The 23,363-nt window shown below is 39.1% G+C and overlaps 1 protein-coding gene across 2 annotated transcripts; it reads left to right on the forward strand.

Moving 5' to 3' along the window:
• Positions 1 to 8,868: 8,868 nt before the first annotated feature.
• Positions 8,869 to 22,683, forward strand: palmda (palmdelphin a). 2 transcript variants are annotated; one of them, XM_052547754.1, is made up of 9 exons: positions 8,869 to 9,026; positions 11,287 to 11,338; positions 11,465 to 11,545; positions 11,645 to 11,763; positions 12,606 to 12,720; positions 13,836 to 13,860; positions 13,972 to 14,088; positions 16,979 to 17,809; positions 20,271 to 22,683. In XM_052547754.1, the coding sequence occupies exons 2-9, from the start codon at positions 11,294 to 11,296 to the stop codon at positions 20,309 to 20,311; spliced, it is 1,374 nt and encodes a 457-aa protein (XP_052403714.1). In that variant the 5' UTR covers positions 8,869 to 9,026; positions 11,287 to 11,293; the 3' UTR covers positions 20,312 to 22,683. The 2 variants fall into 2 exon arrangements, with proteins under 2 accessions (XP_052403714.1, XP_052403713.1); XM_052547753.1 differs by lacking the exon at positions 20,271 to 22,683 and having other exon boundaries at positions 8,873 to 9,026; positions 16,979 to 19,225.
• The last annotated feature ends 680 nt before the right edge of the window (positions 22,684 to 23,363 follow it).

Below are 23,363 nucleotides of genomic sequence, written 5' to 3' on the forward strand. Positions count from 1 at the left end.
GGACATTTTCTCAATAATTGCCCAGTAAAAGAGCGGGCCCGGCAGTGAAGAAGAGGATCCTGTCGGGCGGGGTCTCCATCCAGAAAACCTCTTCCACCCTCCTCCCGGTGAGATTGCAGTGGGCAACTCGGTCACGTCACGGTCAAGCTCTTCTCGACTCCGGGGCAGAAGGTAACTTTATGGACTGGTCATTTGCACAACAGCTTCAGATACCCACCATACAACTCACTAACAAGATCTCAGTCAACGCACTCAATGGTCAACAGTTACCCACAGTATCTCACACCACCAGTCAGATAACACTCATCACATCCGGCAATCATTCTGAAGAACTGTCATTTCTCCTCATGAACTCCCCTCAGGTTCCCATTGTCCTCGGTCACCCCTGGTTGGTGCTGCACAACCCCAGGGTGGACTAGGGACATAACTCTGTTTCTGCCTGAAGCACTGAGTGTTATGCATCTTGTTTAGTGTCTGCTGGTTCGTCTCTGTCTTGTTCTGTCTTGCAGGAAGAGCCGGTGAATTTGTCAAACCTGCCCGCTGAGTACCTCAACCTGATGGAAGTGTTCAGTAAGTCCAGAGCTGCTTCTCTTCCTCTGCATCGTCCCTATGACTGTGCTATAGATCTACTGCCAGGTACGTCTCCGCCTAAGGGCAAACTATACTCTCTGTCTGTTCCCGATAGGGAGGCCATGGAGAAATATATTTCTGATTCTCTGGCATCCAAATTCATCCGACCTTCCTCTTCTCCAGCGGGGGCGGGGTTCTTTTTTGTGGGGAAGAAGGATGGTTCTCTGTGACCTTGCATTGATTACCGAAGGTTGAATAACATCACGGTAAACAATACTTATCCTTTGCCGTTGACGTCTTCAACCTTCGAGAGGTTGCAGGGTGCGTCGGTCTTCACAAAACTGGACTTACGTAATGCTTATCATTTGGTCCACATCAGGAAGGGGGATGAATGGAAGACCACGTTTAACACCCCTAGGGGGCACTTTGAATACTTGGTTATGCCTTTCGGGCTCTACAATAGCCCAGCGGTCTTCCAGGCACTCGTCAATGATGTGTGTCGCCTATCGAACATAACTATGACATTGGTAACAAGGAGTTGTTGGCAGTCAAGTTAGCATTGGAAGAATGGCGACATTGGTTAGAAGGGTCAGGGGTACGTTTTATCATCTGGACTGATCACAAGAACTTAGAATACATTCAATCTGCCAAAAGACTCAACTCCAGGAAGGCTCGGTGGTCTCTTTTTTTCGGTCGTTTTGCCTTTACTCTTTCGTACCGGCCGAGTTCTAAAAACATCAAACCTGATTCTTTATCTCGTATTTTTGATCCATCCGAACTCCCGGCTACTCCCGAGTGCATTTTACCGGAGACTCTATTCATATCCACACACCGATGGGAGGTCGAATCAAAGGTAAAGAAGTAACGCCTCCGTCTGGGTGCCCACAAAACTGATCGTTTGTGCCGGAGGGATTACGGTCTGACGTTATTCAGTGAGGTCATTGTTCCAATGTAGCCTGTCATCCAGGAGTAAATCCTACTAGATTTCTAGCTAAGCAACGATTCTGGTGGCCATCTATGGCTTGCGACATTCAAGATTTAGTTTTGGCCTACTCGATCTGTGCGATGGGTAAGACTTCCAATCGACCCCCAGATGGGCTTCTTCAACCGCTGTCTGTCCCTTCGAGTCCCTGGTCCCACATAGCGCTAGATTTTGTTACCACCCTCCCGCCATACCCAAGGCAATACAGTTGTTTTAACCAAAGTGGACCGGTTTTCGAAGGCTCATTTTATTCCCTTGCCCAAAGTGCCTTAAGCCAAGGAAACAGCGGTGACTGTCATCGATCACGTTTTTCGGTTACATGGACTCCCGCCGGACGTGGTCTCTGACAGGGGATCCCAATTTGTCTCCAAATTTTGGCAAGAATTTTGTAAATTACTGGGGGCCACTGTCAGCCTATCTTCGGGTTACCACCCCCAGAGCAACGGGCAGACCGAGGGAGCCAACCAAGATTTGGAGAGAATTTTGCGATGTATTGCCGCCAAGAAATCCTTCCTCTTGGTGTCAACAACTCTCAATGGTGGAGTACGCTCACAACTCGCTACCTTTGTCATCCACGGGTCTATCTCCGTTTGAGGGTAGCTTAGGGTACCAGCCACCTATTTTTCCTAGTCTGGAATCCGAAGTCGCGGCCCCCTCTGCTCACACTTTTTTCCAGAGGTGTCACTGTACATGGACCAGAGCCTGTGAGACTCTGCTCCAAGTAAGGGCGCGCCACCGGTCAAGACCTCCCATGTATCTGGTCGGTTCCAAAGTGTGACTTTCTACTAAGAACATTCCACTCCTTTCCGTTTCTAATAAGCTAGCTCCCAAAATTTGGCCCATTTCCAAAATCATTAGTCCGGTGACAGTTCGACTTAAACTCTATCCTGCGTACAGAAGAATTCATCCCGTGTTCCATGTTTCCAAATTGAAACCCGTATTTTATTCACCCATTAATCCACCAGCCCCGGTTCCCCCACCACCGCGATTTGTAGATGGGGAACCCACTTATTCGGTAAATTGAATTCTGGACTCAAGACGGAGGGGACGTGGATTTCAGTATCTGGTGGACTGGGAGGGTTACGATCCGGAGGAGAGAAGTTGGGTTCCTGCTAGGGACATTCTGGATCAGTCCCTTATTGATGATTACTATCAACAGGTAGGTTCCTCTGGGAGCTCCAGGAGGCGCTCCTAGGGGGAGGGGTACTGTCACAGTTGAGGAATTCATTGACGATCCCTTGCACTGTGTGTGTGTATTTTATGAATGAATGTGTGTGTGTGTGTGTGTGTGTGTGTGTGTGTGTGTGTGGGCGTGGTCACTGATTATCCTCCGGGAAATCAGCGACAGGTGTTGTGCATTACCACTGTCTATTTATACTCATAGACTTATAACCGCGGGGACACGCTCATTTTGCATCATCCCCCGTCTCACTGGCACTCGTTGTTTACAGTTGTAAACACTAGGCTTTCTTCTTTCATGAGGAGGTTTGGCGCCACTGTCTCGCGGAAATCTTGTAGAATTCAACCAATCAAATGAGGACTTCGACACTCCTGAAGTGTTTCCACTTTTGTGCACCATACTGTATGCATCACTTAGCCAGTGGTCCGTGGGCGAGACATCTGAGGCTGAAACTACCGTATCACCGGTATGCTGCGACCATGAGCTCTTGAAGCTCCACACTCTTCTGAGAAGGGAGGCGGGATCACCAGCTCAGTTTCATTTAAAGGGGACATACAAATGAACAGAGCGTTTTGACTTTTACCCTAAAAGTGGAAATTTCAAGAAGCTATAAAAAATTATCTATGGGGTATTTTTGGATAAATCTTTGTATACACAATCTGGGGACATCAGAGAACAATTTAAAATGTAGTATCAATGCATTCTATTGCAGCTTTAAAACTATTACTCATTTTGGATGTTTTAATTTTTATTTTATTTAAAGGCGCAATATGTAATTTTTCTGCTTTAAAAATAGCAGAAATCACTATATCTATGTTATATAAATTTTTTAGTTGTGTACTTACATCATCCCGACAGTTTCCACGAACTTTCAAATCCGGAGAAAATTATAGTTTAATTAGAAGACACAGCACGTTTCTTTGTTTCCGTTTTGTCGCCCGTCTATGGTGTCATATAATCTTTGACCCCTCTAGTTTATCTAACTTCCTGCGGAACTGCCAAATACAAAGGTGAACAGAAACAAAGACGAGACGAAGAAGAAAAAGTAGTAGCCTTGATCGAGACTATTATATTTTATATTTATATTGTTTATATTCGTATTTAAACCTCAATCAATAACTTAGTCATGGATCATGATTATGCTTTGCCTGCACGTTCTGTGAAGCGCAAATGCACAGGTGAAATAAATGGTTTTGGGACAAGAGAAGCAACAAGACACGGGTAAATATTGGAGTTGCATTTCCAAGATAGAGAGAGCTTCGTGACAAGCTGAAACTACAGAGCGATGCCGAACTCGCTTGCATTCTGATAAACAAGTATGCATCCATTCAGCTAACTGTATCTATCCGTATATTTTGTGAAACGATGATGTCTTGTGTAAAACGCAGACGGACTAGCTCTCATGTAAATCTACATTTATTCTATATCTAGCTGAAAAAAGAAGCTTCAAATGCAGTTCTCTAACTTGTTCGATATCATAGTATAACGTAATTATAATTATTAACGAAAGGCAACTGTGTTTTTTAACATATATTACTACTAGCTAGATGGAATATTGATTTGATAGGGGTCTCATAATTCATATAAACGGTTTCATTTGGGCGCACGGTCGTGTATATCGGTCTGGCTGCGGTGCCTTCTACAAACACAGTTAAAGGCAATGTGATGAGTAGACTGAAGTTGGGCTCAGGTGGTTGTGCTGCGGGATGTGTTTCCCATACATTTATTTATTTTTGGAGACTCGCCACAATTTTAAAACTGATCTTTTTTCAAAAAGGCTTCATTGAATAAACATGAGTAACGTTACTTACTGCACGTTTAATAATAATAATTCCTTACATTTATATGTTTAAATATCAAAACGAGGCACAGGTGTTTTTATATCGCTGTATTTCTGAAGGAAGACTTGCATGTTAGATGCCTGATAGCAGCGTATGAGCGTACCAGCTCTGCTTCGTTTACAGCTGTTACTGGGGAAACCTCTATTTCTCGCGCTTTATGTCTATGCTTTAAAACATCTCCTGTTGGCAAATAATGAATTTGCATTTTCATTAAGTCCGCCTGATCCACGCAGCAAACATTTTGTTTGTTATCAAAAAATATCTACTCTAGAGGGACTTGGCTGTTGTTATTGATTCTATTTGGAGTCTACCGGAAGTTAAGTTAGGTCCACAAAAGCGCTCATGCGCAGTAACGTTTGTTTATGTTGTTGCCGTTGAAACCGTCTTTCCATTCGAAAAGACGTGACTGTCAAAATACTAAGTTAGAATGAGTGAGGAATGATAGGGAGTGACAGAGCGCGTGTTCCAATGAACAACAACTCCCATGAGCCTTACGCTCTTTCCCGACGTCATCAAAGTACATCTTATGTTATTATTTTGATTGAGTGAACCCTGGTGGCCAAAAATTCCATATTGTACGTTTAACCTTTATTTAACCAGGAGAGTCCCATTGAGATTAAAAGCCTCTTTTTCAAGGGAGTCCTGGCCAAGAGGCAACAACGTTTACACAATTATAAACATACAAAGAAATATTAAATTAAAATTACACAGGTTATGAAAAACAATTGCACATTATTGAGGCAGTCTCCATTGCTTTCAGCTTAGTTTTAAAGGTGTGTAAGAACAAGAGCTCAGTCAGTTTCCAGTCCTTCTGCAGCATATTCCAAGCAAAAGGAGCCGAGTGGACAAAGGCTTTCTTCCCCAAATCAGTGCGGGCAAAAGGAACAGAGAGCAACAGCTGATCATTTGATCGCAGGGAGTAAGAGTCAACACTTCTCTGTGTGATTAAAGTACGAATGTATGGAGGCAGTAATCCAATCAAGCATTCATATAAAATAGATCACCATAATCTAGCACAGATAAAAAAAGTTGCAGTGACAAGGCTTGTTTTTTCTTTTTAACAAAATTATAAAAAATTTATTACGGAAGAAAAACCCCAGTTTAAGTTTTAATTTCGTCACAAGTTGTTCTACGTGTGATTTAAAAGTGAGGGAGTTATCAATCAAGACACCAAGGTATTTATATTCATGAACCACCTCTATAATATTCCCTTCAAGAGTAGACAGTACTGGAACAGTCTGAGGCACCATTGTAAAATTTGAAAACAACATTAGCTTAGTTTTGTCAGCATTAAGGACTAGTTTTAACTGAAGAAGTGAATGCTGTACAGCAACAAAATCTTTCTGCAGGGTTTCAATGGCCTGAGCAAGGGATGATCCATAGCAGTAAATGACTGTATCATCAGCATGAAAAATGCATATTAGCATCAGAAACATCTTGACCCAAATCATTGATATACAAGATAAATAGGAGGGGCCCCAAAAGTGAGCCCTGTGGCACCCCCTAATGGACAACAATAAAATCAGAACAGAGTCCCTCATATTTAATGCATTGAGTCCTGTTATTCAGATAATTTGAGAACCATGCAACTGCATGCTCTGACAATCCTGAGCAAATTATTCTGTTCTTTAAAACAGCATTGTTGACAGTGTCGAAAGCTTTTGACAGATCAAAAAAAAAAAAAAATTGAAGCACAGAACTGTTGAAGTGCAGCTGAAGTGACACAGAAGTGCCACAATAATATCATTTATCACCTTCATAGTGATTTTATCATTTTTTTCAGCATTTAGGGCAAATAAATTAAAGGTCACTTTTGTAGTCTTTAAATTTTAAATCCACATTTGTTTTCTTCTAAAAGTAGTGCCAGACTCAGTCTGTTGATGTCCAGTTCACTGTTAGTGACTAATGACAGGCTATTAGAATGCTAGAATGTGGTGTCCATGGCAATCAAAACAACAATGAACAACATGCTATTGGGTTTGCCTTATTCTCTTTGCTATTTTAAAATGGGTAACATTTCAGAATAATTAGATTTTTATTTGTAATTTTTTTTAATCACACTGTCTGTGTCCAACCCACCCTGAATTTATTTATTTTATTTAGCTTTAGAATATCCACTTAAACTATGCAAAAAGCACTTCTTCACCTCTCATTAAATTCCTGTCACTGTTCTGTTCCTTCAAAGTGTTACATCACAAAATGTTCTTGAGAACCAAGGGCTCACTGAAGTCATCTTGTATGACTTGACAGCAGAGCTCGAAAATCAGATGTCCATTTTTATGGGGATGACCAGACCTTGGTTGTCTCACAAGAACCCCACAAATGCCTTTCTGCTGTGTAACATGTGGCACCCACAGATTTATGAATTAAAAATGACAGGTTGTGGGAAAATATGGCACTGTATGCTCATCATATTGTAAATAGCAGATTACAAACACTGCAATATTACAAAGTGCACAGAACGTAAATGGACTTCACAGAATCACAGTGCACAGAATCTAAGTTTAGCTGATATGATCAAATATAGTTTATAGATACATTTCACACCCACATTTCCATTTTTATGGAGACATTTTAAAGGTGTAGTTATACTGTACAAACTGTATTTTCTATACCCTTACCCTCACGCTACCTCTCACACAAAAATGTATTTTGTTCTATTTTCATTTTCTGTGATTTAAAAGTTTCCTCATGTGGATCAAAAATGTCCCCACAAGGTGAAAATTTACTGGTTTCCTTGTGGGGACATTTGGTCCCTACAACGTAGGAAATACCAGAAACACACACACTTACACACAGGGAAATACAGTTCCTAAGGGCTTGAATTAAGTATGAGGATCACGTCACCTTTGAACACACACTCCACTTGTCTGATCAATACCCTGTGGGAAGAGTGACAGCCTTATTGGATTAGGACACAAAAGTGGGTTAAGTGCCTTCTTGGATGCCACAGATATATCAGATGTAAAGGTGCATTCTGTCACAAGGACAAAAGTAATAGGCCTTGAATTCTGTAGAAATTTAGAGGATTAAAAGTGATAGAACAAGAGGTCTCATCTCTAGACAACAGTGAAGAATAGGCCTAGTCTTGCCACAACTGATCTGATCAGTGAATCTTGTATTAGAACAAATTTACACTAATTAAATAAATATTTAATCATAATAATATATTATTATAATAATTGTATTTTTAAAACCTGATTTATTCATGTACATGGCAGATATTGTATTAGATATATTTCATGTTATCTCAAAAAAGAAAAAAAGAAAAACAGTTAAATGAACGGTAACCAAATTTACCAACAGCTAAAATGAAGAGTCTCTATTTTAACCTTTACAACAAACAATGGTAACATTTGTTATCAGTATGCTATGAAGCAGGCTTGCAGTCTGATGACCATTGCTGTTTTTTCCGGAGGTCTCTGTAAAAGCACTGGGTGACCTCAGCTGTCAGTAGGGCACGAGCCTGTGAATGCCCCACCTCACACACCCTAAATATCTAAAAGCATGTGTCATTTGAGCAGAAAGCAGAAAGTATGACAGATGCTACTGTAGGGAGGCTTGTGTCGTTTTGTTTTACATTTGCTCTGTCTGTCCTGAACACAAAAGTGCATGTTCTTGAATATATATTGGCCATTTTTTTATTAGTAAGGATAACATTGTGAAGGATATCAATTTGAGCTGGGAAGTTCATGAAAGATCTCAGCATTCTTCATTCTCTTCATTAGATGCAGCGGTAGGAATGTCCCGTCCTGCTGTGGGTCTCATTTTCTACAGCTAGTGTGAATAAACGGAAAGTATGCATGTAAGAATGTCTGACACTTGACTGCAGCTTGTGAGTCGCCTCACGTCAAAATGATTTGTGACACGGTTTTTCTCTACTCAGAAAGCAGCTCTGAAGTGTATAGCCTAATGGTGTTTTGAGTGAAGAGACATTGCTGTGTACACTCTATAGCCCAGGAAAAAGGTTTTCATATTAAACTAAACTAGATTAAACGAACAGCTTGTCTGCATAACCATTGTATCTCTCATTCACAGGACAGATCATATTTGGATTTAAGTCAAAACTCACTTCTCTCAAAACTTATTTTTTATTAATATTATTACTATTATCATTAACTTTATTATTTTTTTAATGTCTGTATTTGGACAGTGAGACAATTAGAAAGAGCATTTATTAAAATTTTACTATGGTGTGTTTCCTTCCAAGAAAATGCAATCTCCAAAGATAACAAACACAGAGGCATAAATTGTCCCAAGCTTAAAAGGGTGTGGGCTGTCGTCGTTCACTGTTGAGACTATAGAGACTGAATAACTGAAGCTCACTGGCATTTCATTGGCTCAAGAGAGGACTGTCAGTCTTGTCTACAGCACCTGCACGCTCCTAGCTGCTTGACGGCTGTGCGTGAACTCACAAAACCCTTCTGGATATCCGTTCATCTTCAGCCACCCGGTAAGTGTGTTTTCTGCTATTTTACTTTTCTTAGTGAAGATCAATTAACTAATCCCATAACATGCTGTTTTGTACAGTACATTTGTACGTTAATCAATGGTCTCAGAAACCCGTCTGTGGATTGGGTGACATTTAGTTTTGGGAAAAGTGAGGGTTTAGACTTTCACCCATTATTTTAAGTCATTAAAATATTCAGTGACATTTTAAAACGAATTTAATTGCAACTCAGGCCCCATTTTCTATGTTTTCAAACACGTGAGCACACCTTGCATGCTCACAAAAATCTAGCAAACAGTTATTTTACATGTATTGATGAATTTTGGATAAAATATTGCATAGTTTTATAAAGTTCAAGATGTCCAATATCTGCATTCAAATATAATAAGTGTACAGTTCCTGGATGTTTGTTATTTGAGCAGATGCCACAAGAGATTTACATCTTAACTGACTGCTAATCAGATTAGAGGAGATTAGGGAGAAACTTCCTCTAGGATAAAACTGACAGGAAAACTGACCATGTGCAGGAGAGGCCTCCACAGCATGAAGTGTTCAACCCCAGAAACAACTGATCATATAAGATTTTATCTGCCAATCAGCTTGCTCGGTTTGCTTTGAATGTGTGCTGAAATCAGTGCTTTTTCTATAAAACTGTAAAATGAAACTTAATCTGTAAAAATTGTTATTTTTGTGCCTTTTTCACTCTAGTTACACAGTAAAATGCAGTGGTTAAATTTACATTGTAGTGCTACTGGGTTTTAGACTATGCCCTCACCAATGACAATTTTCAAAAAGAGGGTATCTATTAATAATATAATTAATTTCTCATTTTGTTCATTCGCTTTTGTTGTGCATTTTTTTTCTCTTGCCCTTATATGCATTACTTTCTGAACACTTTCTGGGTTTTTGTGTCAGGGAGCAAAGCGACCCAATGGTTTGGTGTGCCACTGTGTCGAATTTATTAGGCAATGTTCCCCTGGGTGGCCTTGTTATTTTTAGATTGTTCCTGAGTCTAGTGGAGTTCTGGAGCATTATGGTTTACCAAACACATCCATAGATCTGTAGATGATGCTTTGATATTAATTGAAATTATCAATAAGATCAAAAGAAATGATGTCTCTCCTGGAAATGTTTTTGGACAGTCATTTTCTATACATTTCATTTTATTACCTATAGGCAAATACTAAGCAACTATCCTGGACAGTTTTTTAGCATGTTAATGAACCGGGCAGTGAGCAGCCTTATAGTATGAAACATGGACAGAGACAGGACGTCTGGAGCCGGTCTCACAATTCCTTGGGGGGAAAAAAGCAGCTTGGGGACACTGGCCTTGCTGTCACATGACAGTGTTAGTCTTCTAGACAAGTACTTGTGTTGGTTTAAAACTTAAAACTGAAGTATCTTTAGCAAAGATATGACTAAAAGTGTAGAAGTAGGTAAATAGATCAAAAGATGAGGTGAATTAAAATATATTCTATATAATAGTCCATAGCAGAGTTTTTCAGGTACTTCTAAATTTACATAATCATGGCAAAAACTCAAATAAAATTCATATTTGACCCTAGTGCAAAATAAAACAAAGACTGCATGTTGTTAGTTTTTTTTTTTTTTTTTTTTTGTCTTTGTGGTTGCTTGCTAAAAATCAAGATATTAACAGCCATTGTAGCTTAAGTCAGCATTACTTCCATTCATGTCAATGATAATTTAAGTAATAACAGTGAACCTTATTTAAACTGTACATACTGTACATGGCAGTGCTTTGCTTGTAACTTTAGAATATTGTTTCATATTCCTGCATTACAGCTGATGTGACAGTCACAGGAGGTCACATCTGGCCTATTGTAAGAGATATTTAACTGGAAATCGGGTGAATGAAGCATGAAACTACTTCAAGGGGCAAGTTCTAGCCTAAGGCTTTACTTGGATGACTATGAATCCCGGCAGTGCCTACGAGGGGTCACCCACTCAGACAGGGGCTACCAAACCCTGTCAGGCAGATTATTTATGGTGCATCGCAGAGACTGTTTTACCACTGCTGCTATTCATGGAACTACAGTGATCTTTAAAAAGCAGGAAGCAAGTAGTGATGAATGGACATTAAATCAAGTAGCCAAATATCAGTGTCACTATATGGAGTTTGTCCTACATATCACCCAACAACCCTTTGAGACATTGGACAGATGTCGAAATGCAGCCCTGCTACTATTAGCGAGGATTTTGTAATGTCATATAAAGGATAAATGTTTCTTTTTTTATTCTCCAGTGGTAGGATGGAAGAAGCAGAACTCTTAAAGGAGCGCCTTCAAGCTATTACGGTAACCACATTGTCTTCTTATTTTTAATGCTCTTGAATTTAGAATAACTGTATTGCAACCACTTACATACAGTAGCTATGCTCCTTCTATGTATCTATATAAATTCTTAAATTCATTTTTTCACAGAATAAGAAAAAAATCCAAGAAGAAATTGCCCACAAGCGGCTTGAGATTGACAGAGAGAAACTAAAGCTTCAACATGTCAAGGTACCTTCTCGATGTTAGAAGTTTTCGTTTCCTGTTCATCAGCATTTTTCTGAATTGTTACGGTCTGGGATTTGAAACATCTTTATATGTCTTTCATAGAAAAGATCCATGAGAGATCTGTGGCTCATGGATGGGATGAATAGCAGTAATGCACAGGAAACACAAAAAGCTCTTGAAGATGCACAGCAAACTAAGCACCTCAAGAGCACCATACATCGGTAAGATGAAAGAATAAAGTTTTTACATTTCATTATCGTAACATTATTTACACTCTATTTAAGCCAGTGACTGTGTGATCTAAACCTTTTTGCTATTTAGCAAATCAGCCAATAGAGAGATAATCAGTTCAAATCAGATGCACTGCCATCACTGTCTTATCATTGTGTTAAGAGTTCAATCTCCTAAAGTCTTTTGTGTTTAACTCAAAGAACTTCAGGGCTGGTGTGATGTTTCTCAGCTAGTGTGATTTGCCCTGTGGTGCCGTAATGAAATCTATTAGAGTGAAGTATGAGGCAAGAGATGTGCAATGCTTTGTAACCACATTGCTTTGTAGTAGCAATGAAGTCAGAGAAGGATGCTAAAAAAAAGCTGTTCCAATGTCCTTGAAAGGCTGCTAAATGCAGGTCGCAACCTAGCACAAATATTGCTGTCGGTTTTATTATTAGAGAGTGTGTTAAATGATTCAGACTGATGACTGATTCTGACTGAACATCAGTTGTATGAATAAATTCAAATGTCTGTTATTATATATTTGTTTATATTGCTTTCATAACCTTTTAACAACTCATTGCTTATTGGGTCTAGAATGTCTATGAAACTAAAAGTGCAAACAAAGTGACAGTTGATTTGTAAAGAATGGCACTCTTGTGTGACTTAGTAGAGTTCAATCTGTGTGTGTGTGTGTGTGTGTGTGTGTGTGTGTGTGTGTGTGTGTGTGTGTGTGTGTGTGTGTGTGTGTGTGTGTGTGTGTGTGTGTGTGCGCCAGGATAACTCTTTAGGACATATTTATGCATATTTAAAAAGTCTTATTTAAACAATTATTGTAACAAATTCTCTGTAGGATAGAGAAAGAGATTGAAGCGTTGGAGAGAGAGGAAATGAACATCTCAACAAATGAGGGGCTGATTTTAAAGAGGCTCAAAGTCATTGAAAGGTCTCCAGAGGACATCATTAAGGTACATTTTTTTTTTATGTGGTTAAAGGCTTACTTCCCCACCACAAAATGAAAATTATGTCTATAATCACTTTCCCCCATGTCGTTTCAAACCCATAAACACTTAATTCGTCTTCAGAACACAATGTAAGATATTTTTGATGAAAACCGGGAGGCTTATGACTGTCAAGGTCCAGAAAAGTATGAAAAGCATCATCAGAATGGTCCATGTGCCACCATCCGTGGTTCAACCATAACATTATGTAACAACGAGAATGCTTTTTGCACAGGACAAAAACAAAATAACGATTCAACAATTCATCTCCTCTGACTTTCCACATCACCGGAACACCATTTGGGGAATATCCACTGAACATAAACTGCGTACGATATTCTGTGTCAACCGTGACACAAGGATACATTTTCTACCTGTATTTAGGCTTTGATCTGAACGAAAACAGCGCATCTGTGTAACGCTGCTGACACAGAAGAGCGTAAGCTGCTTGCATTTAGCAGATATTCTCCAAAATGGCGCTACGGTGATGCAGAGAGACACAGAGGAGATTAATTGTTGAATAAAGTCATTATTTTTGTTTTCTTCACGTACAAAAGTATTCACATCGCTTCATAACGTCGCGGTTGAACCACTGATGGCAGATGGACTATTCTGACGATGTCTTTCATATCAGTGTAACTTACTTGGCAGTCAATGGGACAGTTACAAGCCTTAAATATTTAACATTTACATTTACCTGACGCTTTTATCATGTCAGAGGTCGCATGCCTCTGGAGCAACTAGGGGTTAAGTGTCTTGCTCAGGGACACATTGGTGTCTCACAGTGTATTCGAACCCAAGTCTCTCACACCAAAGCCATGTGTCTTATCCACTGCCCCAACACCACCCCCATATAAGGTTTATAAATATATAAAATTGTGTTCCAAAGATGAACAAAGCTTTTACGGGTTTGGACCAACATGGGGATAAGTTGATTATTAATGGGATGATTAATGAAAAAATTTTCCTTTTGGGGTGGAGTGTCCCTTTAATTAATTAAAATGATCAAACACCGCTTTTTGCTTTGATGAATTACTATATAGGCTTTAAAATTGGATGTGATTCTGTTTGTATATTCACAGGCAGTGCATGCAGATTTCACAACAGGTAAATATTTTAAAACTCCATCACAATGCTGTACAGACCATAAAACAAACTGTAAGCATATTGTTGGGATACATTTTGCCATATTTATTCATCTTTTCACTCCTTTTGCAGAGCCAATCTATATTCAGTCAACAATTCCAAACATGCGAAATCCCAGCACACCGCTAAAAAATCAGAGGAAGAAACAAGACCTGGAAACTGAAGCAAAAACCGACCAATCCAAACCTGGTAAACTGAAAGAAGACTACAGACTGTTTTCAATGTTTTATATAATGTAAAACAGCAAAATAAATATATTTGACAGGCTTTTCCAAACTGGGGTTAACAAATCCCTGGGAGTTCATGAGATGCTTTAAGGGTTAGTTCAAATGAAAATTAGCCTGTGTTTTACTCTCCCTCAAAGCATCCTTGGTGTATAATACTTTCTTATTTCAGACCAATCAAATCTAAGTTATATTAAAAATTTGCCTGGCTATGGCGAAGACTTATTGTTGTAGAGAATGGGTGTTTCTGTTCAAAAGTCCAAAACACGTGCATCCAAGAGTTTTGTTTTCTTTCTGTGTTCGTCACTAATCATGCAAACTGCTTCTGCGTATGACAGATGGAGGAAGTGATAGAAAAGTGTTTATTACATTTGACAAAAATGCATGGATTTGCCACAGGAGGCCTTTTTTCATCCCCCAGAGCCATGTGAGGCATGTTTCATTATGGATGTGCGTGCTTTATTTAACACGTTTTGGACTGATAAACAGAAACACCCACCCACTACAATGACAATGAGCTTAGAAGTGCCAGGAAAATTTTTAATAATTCCGATTGGAATCATCTGAAAGATGAAAGTCATATACACCTAGGATGCCTCAAGGGTGAGTAAAACACAGGCTAATTTTTATTTTTGGGTGAACTAACCCTTTAAAGCTGATTAAAAAATAAATTAAATTATAAATATCAATAATGAATTACAGAATAAATGTAACTGTAATCAGTTACTTTTACTGAGAAAAAAAATGTGTAATTAAATTACAGTTATTTATGAAAGTGTTAACAATTACAATTATCAATAACAATTATCTGATTTTTTTCACACCCACATACAGATTAATTGATTTCGTTCCCAAATTGCATTGACTACTCTAAAATATGCGACACCAGTGTTTTAGGACTTTAAACAGGGGACATGCTGTTGCAAGGACAACTGTTTTATTTCCTATTTGGGTTCATGTTTTTACTTTATTTTTTTAAGATTAACCCCCCATGGAGGCAATGTTAGATTCCAGTGTTTCCTTTTATAACTATTAAAAATTTTATTTCAAAAACAGTATCATAGCTCAAAGTAAAAGGTGCTAAAGTCTGATTTAGTGGTGGCTTTTCTTTCAAATTAAATAATTATAATATTCAGGATTTTAAAAGTCTGATGGTAATCAGAATCCTTCTCTAAGGTGCTTTAAATGTTTGAAAATGATTAACAGTTGAAAACATTAGAAATTTATCAAAGTAATCAAATGTAATCCGCTGGTCAAAATACTTTTTACTGTCATGAGTCCAGGCCCTGCATTTCGCCCTCTTTCCACCAGTGGTCGCCTACTCCCAGACTCCATTCCCCAAACTCCATACACCTGTTCACTCATTAATCTCATTACCCTCGCCCTCAGCTGTTCCCCAGTGTCACAGACTCTATATTCTCCTCTCACTCACCGCTCTGCCTGGCTGAATTGTTAGCAATTGTAAATGTATTGTATGGTTTTTTTTTTTTTTTTTTTTTTTTTTGTAGGTTGTGGATGCGAGCACTTTCCTTTTGCCGTAATCGTATCCCATTCCTGAACCCGTTTTGTTTTGCCCTGTTGGCCTTTTTGTTTATTAAAGAGTAGTTTTACCTGCACTTGGACCCAGACCCTGTTTTTCCAAGGTGCTATCTAAGCAGCCCGTGACAGAATTCAGCAAGCAAACATGAGTCTTGCAGGGAAGTTTCTCAACATCTGACAGGGAGCCCGGAGCATTGAGGATTACACCAGGGACTTTGTTGGAGCGGCTCGCTGGTTGGCTATGGTCTTAATGTTCTTGTTCTGGGGAGGTCTAGCCGAGCTGGAGGACTACATTAACCTGGCCCTGCATCTGAGCAGCTCAGCGGTCAGGGTGGAGTTAGCTGCAGAGCCCGCTCACAGTTCTCCCGAAGTGGCAATCCAAGGGGTGTCAGAGGCCTCAACTGCCACACCCAGTACCTTACGCTCATTCCCTAGCAACCCAGGCTGTTAGGCAGCATTCAGAAACTCCCGTTGATGTTGGTGTAAACAACATGGTCCGCTTACTAGGCTACAGAAGCGGCAGTGTCTGCTCCGAAGGCTCCAGAGGTGGCGGCGTCCATTCCCGAAGGCTCCAGAGGCTGCGGCGTCTGCTCCCAAGGCTCCAGAGGCAGCGACATCCACTCCGAAGGCTCCAGAGGCGGCGGCGTCTGCTTCGAAGGCTCCAGAAGCAACGGTATCCGCTTCAAAGGCTCCAGGGCGGCAGCGTCCGCTCAGAGTTCCCCCAGGGTGGCGGCATCCGCTTCAGAGTTCCCCCGAGGCAGCGGTGTCAGGTGGCCACTGTGGTGGCCACTGGTTCTGCCTTGGGTCCACATCTTGCCGGCTCTGCCTCAGTCCCTAGGTCCCCCTCCAGCAAACGGACCTGGCCCCCCATCCCTACTCCTACATCTCCCACTCCTCCCATCCCTCCTCCTCCAACTCCTTCCATCCTTCCCCGCTTTGCCGTGCCCCTGGAAGCCATTCCTTGTAGAGGGGGTTCTGTCATGAGTCTGGGGCCTGCGTTTCTCCCTCTCTCAACCAGAGGTCACCATCTCCCAGACTCCATTTCCCAAAATCCATAAACCTGAGCACTTTTCTGTTGTAGTATTTGTATCCAATTCCTGAACCCATTTTGTTTTGCCCTGTTGGCCTTTTTGTTAATTAAAGAGTCATTTTACTTGTACCTGGACCCAGACCGTGTTTTTCCATGGTGGTATCTCACCGGACAGTGACAGTTACATTTTAAATAGGGTAGCTTGTAATCTGTAACCTACTATATTTCCAAAATAACCTACCCAACACTGCTTATATATTGCACACAATCCATTTGTCTCTTACAGCTTTGCTCGCCATGGAAATTAACGTTCAGAAGGACTTGCGCACAGGTGAAAGCCAAGTCCTCTCCACCTCCACCATTTCTCCCCAAGAGCTCCAGCAGAAAGGCATCAAAGTCTATGACGATGGCCGGAAGTCCGTCTACGCCCTGCGTACGGATGGTCACCAGCCTGGTGCTAACGGAGTGGATGAACTCAGTCCTGTTGAGGTCGAGGAGCTGCTGAGACAGGCGTCTGAGAAAAAAAAGAGGTCCAATCACGTTCAGGTTCCCTACAACCTCTCCCATGAGGCCAGTAAATTCCAAGAGAGCCACGAATCCAACGGATACCAAGATCCATATAGCGTCGACTTATCGGCATGGCCTGAGCTTGTGTACAGTAATGGTGTGTGCTATCCAGAGAATGTAGGTCATGGACTTCCTCTCCTGCCAATGCCTAATTACAATGACAGACCAGAAGAATGCTATCACAACAGAGGGGAAAGACACATGCATGGACAGTATTACAACCAAAGAGAGAACCACCAGGGGATGCGACTTTTGGATTGTGACATCAGAAACCACAGTCCATGTTCGGCCTATTCTGCGGACTCCAAACTCAGCGTGCTGAATGCCATGCCATCGGACGAGCCTGTCACCATGATCTTCATGGGATACAAGAATGCCGAAGATGACAGCCAGAGCTGTGAGGGCTCAGTTCAGGCAGAGCTGGTGATCATTGGAGACGGTGAAGATGAAGCAAGTAAGAGCTTGATCCCCCATCAAAACTCCAATGCCTTTATCCCCTCTGCTGGACGAAAGGGCAAAAGAGACGGCACGGAGGACCCGTCCACTACAGGTACCCCAAAGATTAAAAAGGTCAAAAGGAGACACAAGCCCTGCTGTGTGTTGATGTAGTTTCACTAACACGCTATCAGCTCTTCTGTGATGCAGCTTCTCACCAGACTGGCTTCTCTTGCTCTGCATGCTGGACACTGATGTCTTACGTTGTGCTTTTCAGTTTTTCAGTGTCTTAACAAACTACTTTCTATTGTTCATGTTGGCATTTGCTTATGGTGTCTGACAATTCGTGTAGAAACACACTGTTGTATAGGTGTAGCTTTAGATCAAGGGGCTTCAACTGGCGGTACTGCAGTAATCATTTAATGACAAATAATTTTTTGTTGGTGAAAGAACGGCATTAAATTAACTAAAAATCACTGCTGAAGTTCATCTAAATACACTACTGTTCAAATGTATGGGGTCGCCAAGAGATTTTTTTTTTCCTTTTAAATCTCTTGCTCACCAAGGCTGCATTTATTTTATCAAAACCCCAGTAAAAAACGTAAATATTGTAAAAACGTACTATTTTCTGTTTTAATATATTTTAGAATATTATTTATTTCTGTGATGACTCCAGTCACATGATCTTTCAGAAATTACTCTAATACACCAATATGGTGCTAAAGAAACATTTCTCATCAGATTTGAAGATGGTTGTGCTGCTTAATATTTTGTGGAAATACTGATCTTATTCAGAAATATTTGGTGAACATAAAAAAAAAAACATTTATTTGAAATAGAAATCTTTTGTTACCAAAAGGTCTTGCTGTTGATTAAAGACTGTCATTTTTGATAAAGTAAATGCATTCTTGCAGAATAAATTTCAAACAGAGAACATCTTTTGACTCCAGACTTTTGAGCAGTGTTGTATGTTATTGTACCTGCTCCCATATTAAGATGCATATTATTGTACATAAGTGTGATCAGTACTGATTTTTAATGAATGTGCAATATAAGTATCATAGGTATGCAAATATATTATGTAGGGCCAATATACATGTTATCTGACTAAATATCCACCAAGGGATCCTTGAAAAAGTTTGAAGACCCCTGATTTAGAGCTGTACCTCCCTCTAGTGGTAAAAGGACAGAAATTCACATCTCTTTTAAAATTTACTCTCCTTTATTTTCACCTGCCAAACTTTCTATACTATTTCTTTAGACATTTTGTTAGCTGTGCTTTTGCCACTTGCAATAATTAGCATGTGACACAGCAGATTGCATGCTGCGTGTTCTATCTATAGCACACTTGTACATACAATTTATTATTTTTCCTGTTTTATTTATATTTATGCATGTGTATTTTATTCACATCTTATTTTTATTATATGTGTGTCTCTGTGTACTGGAAGCTTGTGACACTAAAACAAATTCCTTGTATGTGCAAACATACTTGGCAATAAAGCTCTTTCTGACTGACTTCTGACATACAGTCATGCTTGCTGTCATAAATTGTGCTTCTTTTTTCAAGCATCCGCTTTCTTTTGCTTTGACTTTGTGAATATGAGTGTTGTGTGAAAAGCGTGGCAGATTAACCTTTTTTCATGCCATTTTCTTTTCTTTTATTATATTCTGATAAGTTGTGCTTAAAGGATGGTTCACCCAAAAACATGTATTAATATGTTATTTTAGTATTATTTATTTTATATACTATTATAGCATTTATTAATATAATAAATTTAGATAATTAGCATTTATCCAGAGTGACTTATACAGGGCATTCAGGCTACACATTTTTTTTATCATTATGTCTGTTCCTTTGGAATCTGAACCAACAACCTTTTGCGCTGCCAATGCAATACTCTACCACTGAGCCACAGGAACAGAAAACAACAGAATATTCATCTTTGAGTGACTTGTTCCTTTAATGCTGAAAAACAGAATGATTACGACATCACCGCCCACACAAATGTTGCTTGAAAAGACAAATGACTCACGTTCGACACCACACAAACTTGCCATTATGACAATATTTTGCTGCTATTGCTAAATATGAATGATATAGCATGTTTTATCTAAAGAATGGTGGACACACTCCCACACATTACCCCCTCTGTGTCATCTCTTCATTGTAGAATACACAATCCAGTCATGTCAATCTTCTTCAGAAACACACACACACACTCACACACACTTGTGGTGGGCAGATAATTTGCTGCGCATTTCTTCAAAACCTTAAGAGGCTTTTAAGAAAGCGTGCCGTGTGCTGAAACACTCTTATAATCAATCTTGGGGATTATATAAATGGGGATAGCGTGTTTCTGATGACAAATGTCTTTATAGCTGGAGTTTATTAAGATTACCCTTTACTTAAACTGCACATAAAAGATTAAACGTTGAGGAGGTGGAATGCTTCTGAGAGCTGTCAGTGAAAAGCTACTGGTGTTGGATCCAGTGTGCATCCTTTAACTTGTGTTTGGTTGGGAAGATAGAATTGAGCAGCTAAATCAATGTCTTTTCTCCCATGCTCCCTACAGCATTACAGATACAGATGGAGAAACTGGGCCAATCTGCATAACATGCACATTTTGTGTAGTTCACACTCTGGGAACTCTGAGATTGTTGTACGATGGTCAAGAGCAGCCAGCGAGACAAGAAACGTGAACCAACGTCTCAGCAGAGTCTTCTGAAAGTGAAATATGGATGTATTATTAACACTTTTTGAGAAAATATTTCAATTCTAACTTTAATTTACTCCTATACATAATTTACGTATAGTTTTAATGACAATAGAGCTTGAAAGAAATACAACGCACACATATCTGTTGTAAGCTACATGACACTGACTAATGTTTGAAATGACTTGTCAATAAACTCAATAGCTATATATTCCATTTTGAAGGCTGCACCATAAGGAGGATGCGTTTGAAGGCCACATTCATCGAGGATGTCTCATTTAAGAAAATTAAAGAGGTTTTATGATGCGATTTCAAGTTTTCCTTTCTCTTTGGATTGTTACCAGCTGTTCGTGCATAGACAAGAACCCTAAAGTTGCAAAGACTAAAGTCTCAAACCCAAAGAAATATTCTTTATAAAAGTTAAAGGTATATGATGTTTTTTTAAAGATCATTATTTTTTGCATTTGGTGTAACAGAATATGTTGACAAGCTTTAATGCTCAAAAAACTTTTTTTTTTCAAATACTGTACATTATTGTCCTCTATGCCCCTCCTCTCTCAAATGCGTCATTTTCTACAAAGTCCCTCCTTCTGACAAGCGCAGTCTGCTCTGATTGGCCAACTGACCCAATGCATTGTGATTGGCCGAACACGGCAAGCACTCATTGGAAGTGTAACATCCCTTTCCATAATTGCGAGCTTCATCTTTCAAAATAAATGTAAAGACAGTTAATAATGTCCTTAGTTTTACCATCAGTTCAAGCCTGAAAAGGAAACAGAGTGGCGTGACAGATACAGTGATGAAGCTTGTATGTGTTCGCAGTACACAAGCCATCAATAGTTAAGACAGCTGACTCCACTGTGTGACCGTCTCACTCTCTCTCTCACTCACAAACACTCGTGCATACGAGTGGGAGGAGCAGAGTCTTAACTTTGATGAAGAATATCTCTTTGGATTTTAGTCTTCAGTCTTTGCAGCTTTACAGATCTTCTTCATGCACCAAGAGCTTGTAACACTCCAAAGATAAAGAAATAATTGAAATTGCATCATATGACCCCTTTAAGACTTGTCCATGCCCTCCTAAAATGCCTCATTTAAACACATCCCCACATGTCTAGTCACAATGTGGGAAGATTTGCATAACAACGCCCAAATGTTCACACAAAGAAAGAGGGTATAATTTTGATTCTTGCTGCAGTATTATTGTTGCCGCCGGTACCATGTCGTGGAGACACTGTGTTTTTCGGTGTGAAAGCGAAAGTACTTAGTTTGGTCTTCCAAAAGAGGGCACAACTAGAAATTAGTGGTTAAGTTGTATTTTCAACAATGTTTCAGAAAAGTTCTAACCAAATTTCTGTTTGCCTGAACGTACAATGCCAGCTATTATGACTCACTACCTGTAAGTATGTTTTCATATTTAAAGAATTAAGACAGTGTAAGTCATTATAATCAGTAATTATGTCCCCACTGGATGCAACAAATGCCTCATTTGTAATAGATTGTTGTTTTTGTCTTGTTTCACCGGGACATGGCATCACGGTACTGTAATTATCTTAACATTTCCGTCACACGCTTGAGGTATTCGGCCAATCATGCACTGGATACCTGGCCAATCAGAGCACACCTCGCTTTTCAGAATGATGAGCTTTGTAAAAATCTATGCGTTTCATAAAGGCAGGGCATAGAGGAGCAACAATAAAGTACATTAAACCACACAAAACAATGTTTTTTTAGCAACGTCATATGACCCCTTTAACCATTATACAATTTTATATTGTTCCTTGTGAGACATAAATTACTGTGATTTCTTTCATACTCTTCAATGTAATAGTTACTTTTCTTAAATGAGATGGGCTAAATTATGTATTTGGCCAACAAATGTCACCTCTGGAGGCCGCAGCTTTTGAATTGAGACAGCACATTTTCTGAAAGCTATGATATTTTTAAGACTGAACCTCCAAAAAGGAACATTTTGCTGTTATATGTCAAAATACTGTATGAGGCATCCTTTCAGAATGACAATCAGTCCTCATGACGTGTGTGTATGTGGCTGACAGCTGTTGCAGACACCTATTATCTGTGCTAAAGAATTAATTTGTCTTGTTTTCAATGTTCTTTATCGGATGAGTCCTTATTTTATAATGTTATTAATATTAAATAAAATAAGTGGTGCCTTTATTAAAACAACTAACACATATTAAAGAGATATTTCACCCAATATGAAAATGATCACTTTTTCGGCCTTGTTTTTTTTTTTACTCATATGACTTTCTCTCTTCTGTGAAGCAAAAAATAAATGAAAAAATGTAACTTACATTTTTCATTTGTATTAGATTATATTTATTTTTTATTAGTTTATTAAATTACATTTTCAAAATATTTTTTAAATATTTAAAATTTCTGATTTTAATTAGATATTTTTAAACTCCTTTTTATTGTACAATGAAAGTAGATTGGGACAAGGCCCTAGTTAAAAATAAATATACTAAAATGTATTTGAAATACATTTATTTCATGCTTAGTATACTACAGATACATTTACATATTTATGTGCTTTTAGTATGGTAATGCGACTGATATATTTAAAGACTAATATTATTCAAAGATCATGCAATTCTCATTAATATGACATCAAAACACATTTTAGGCTTCAGATTAAGAAATGTGCATCGTGCACATGTAGTAATTCAATAAAGTTAAATTATAACTTTTATATCAGTAAGTCTCAAAAGATATATCAGTAAATATGTTAATAGATTTTAACTATACTTCAAATGAAATAAAAGTATTTTGAATATTTACTTTTTTTACAAGGAGGATAGTCGTAGTTACCATTTATTCTCATTATATAGAAAAGAGCAAGCTTGGACAATCTGTTAAATATACTTTTTGTATTTCACAGATAAAAAAAAAAACTTTTCTTTAACAACATAAGGGTGAGTAAATAACAAC

This window comes from Carassius gibelio, chromosome B2, assembly GCF_023724105.1.
Source record: "Carassius gibelio isolate Cgi1373 ecotype wild population from Czech Republic chromosome B2, carGib1.2-hapl.c, whole genome shotgun sequence".
Taxonomy (NCBI): Eukaryota; Metazoa; Chordata; class Actinopteri; order Cypriniformes; family Cyprinidae; genus Carassius; species Carassius gibelio.